At 49.5% G+C, this 1468-nt stretch overlaps 1 protein-coding gene across 1 annotated transcript; it reads left to right on the top strand.

Moving 5' to 3' along the window:
- Positions 1-710: 710 nt before the first annotated feature.
- LOC128814546 (ADP-ribosylation factor-like protein 4A) lies at positions 711-1229 on the top strand. Its single transcript, XM_053990485.1, has one exon. It carries the CDS (start codon positions 711-713, stop codon positions 1227-1229), a length of 519 nt encoding a protein of 172 aa, XP_053846460.1.
- Positions 1230-1468: the final 239 nt, after the last annotated feature.

Genomic DNA, 1468 nt, shown 5'->3' with positions numbered 1-1468 from the left:
GATCTGCTACAAGGGATTACTATAGAGGAATTAATGGGTACAGGGCTGTACTTTCGTACGGAGGCACAAGCGTTACCGGGACCTGATAAGTGTCGGGAAGCAATGAGGTTGGCTCGTCGGGCTATAGAAAAGGTGAAGGAACCAGGAGGTTTGCCAGCATATATGGGGATTAAGCAAGGGAGGGATGAAACCTTTGGAGCATTTATTGACAAGGCAGTGGCAGCAATAGAGAGAGCTGGAGTACCCGAGTATATGCGGGGTGCTTTATTGAAACAGTGTGTTTTGCAAAATTGTAATGCATCTACAAGGAGTGTGCTTAACACATTACGAGCTAATTGGTCCATAGAAGAGGCATTAGAGAGAATGGCTACAATGCCAACAGGGCAACAGGCTTTTTTAGTTGAGGCTATCAAAGAACTTGGGCTGGGGTTACAAGAGCAGGCAAAGGCATCACAGACTCAAGTGTTAGCCGCCCCTGTGCCCCTCCAAGCATCGACAGCAGCAACTGCGGCAGCCGGAGCCGCAGCAGTAGCAGCAGCGAGAGCGACTGCGAGAGCCGCAGCAGAAGTGGCCGCAGGAGCAGTGGCGGCGCATGGACATGGGGTCGCGGGCAGCGCGCCCCTCCCCGCGCTGAGGGAGCAGCAGATCCGAGCGCAGCCACAGGAGCCGCCTCTGCTCGTAGCAGCCTGTTGTCACCTTCCCTTCTAGCAATGGGAAATAGACTCTCGGACCAGACGCCGATCCTCTCCAGCCTGCCTTCCTTCCAGAGCTTTCACATCGTCATCCTGAGGCTAGACTGCGCTGGGAAGATGATAGTACTCTACAGACTGCAGTTCAATAAGTTCGTCAACACTGTCCCCACTAAAGGATTTAACACGGAGAAAATCAAAGTGACGCTGGGCAACTCAAAGACGGTCACTTTCCACTTCTGGGATGTAGGCAGCCAGGAAAAGCTGAAGCCGCTGTGGAAGTCGTACACAAGGTGCACTGATGGCATCGTGTTTGTGGTAGACTCTGTCGACGTTGAGAAGATGGAGGAGGCCAAAACAGAACTACATAAGATTACTAGGCTGTCTAAGAATCAAGGTGTGCCTGTCCTTATCATTGCTAACAAGCAGGACCTAAGGAACTCCCTCTCCCTACAGGGAGAGAAAATGTTAGCAATGAGTGAGCTGAGTTCTTCAACACCCCGGCATTTGCAGCCTACCTGTGCAATCATTAGAGACTGACTTAAAGAGGGACTAGAGAAGCTACATGATATGATAATTAAGCAAAGGAAAATGTTGAGGCAGCAGAAAAAGAAGAGATGAGCTTTTTTTTTTTTTTGACCTTTCTATTTAGAGTAGTTACATGGTCAAAATTTGACGTAAGACAGCTTCCAAACCCAGGCCTGCCTGTTTAGATGCCATTAAGCTTAGTTACGTTGAACAATCAGTTGCACAACCTTGCTGTGTGCAGGAAAGCTATA

The sequence above is a fragment of the Vidua macroura genome, chromosome 1 (genome assembly GCF_024509145.1).
Source record: "Vidua macroura isolate BioBank_ID:100142 chromosome 1, ASM2450914v1, whole genome shotgun sequence".
Classification (NCBI taxonomy): domain Eukaryota; kingdom Metazoa; phylum Chordata; class Aves; order Passeriformes; family Viduidae; genus Vidua; species Vidua macroura.
The sequence above is the reverse complement of the archived record's forward strand: the minus strand, read 5'-3'. Positions and strand labels throughout refer to the sequence as shown.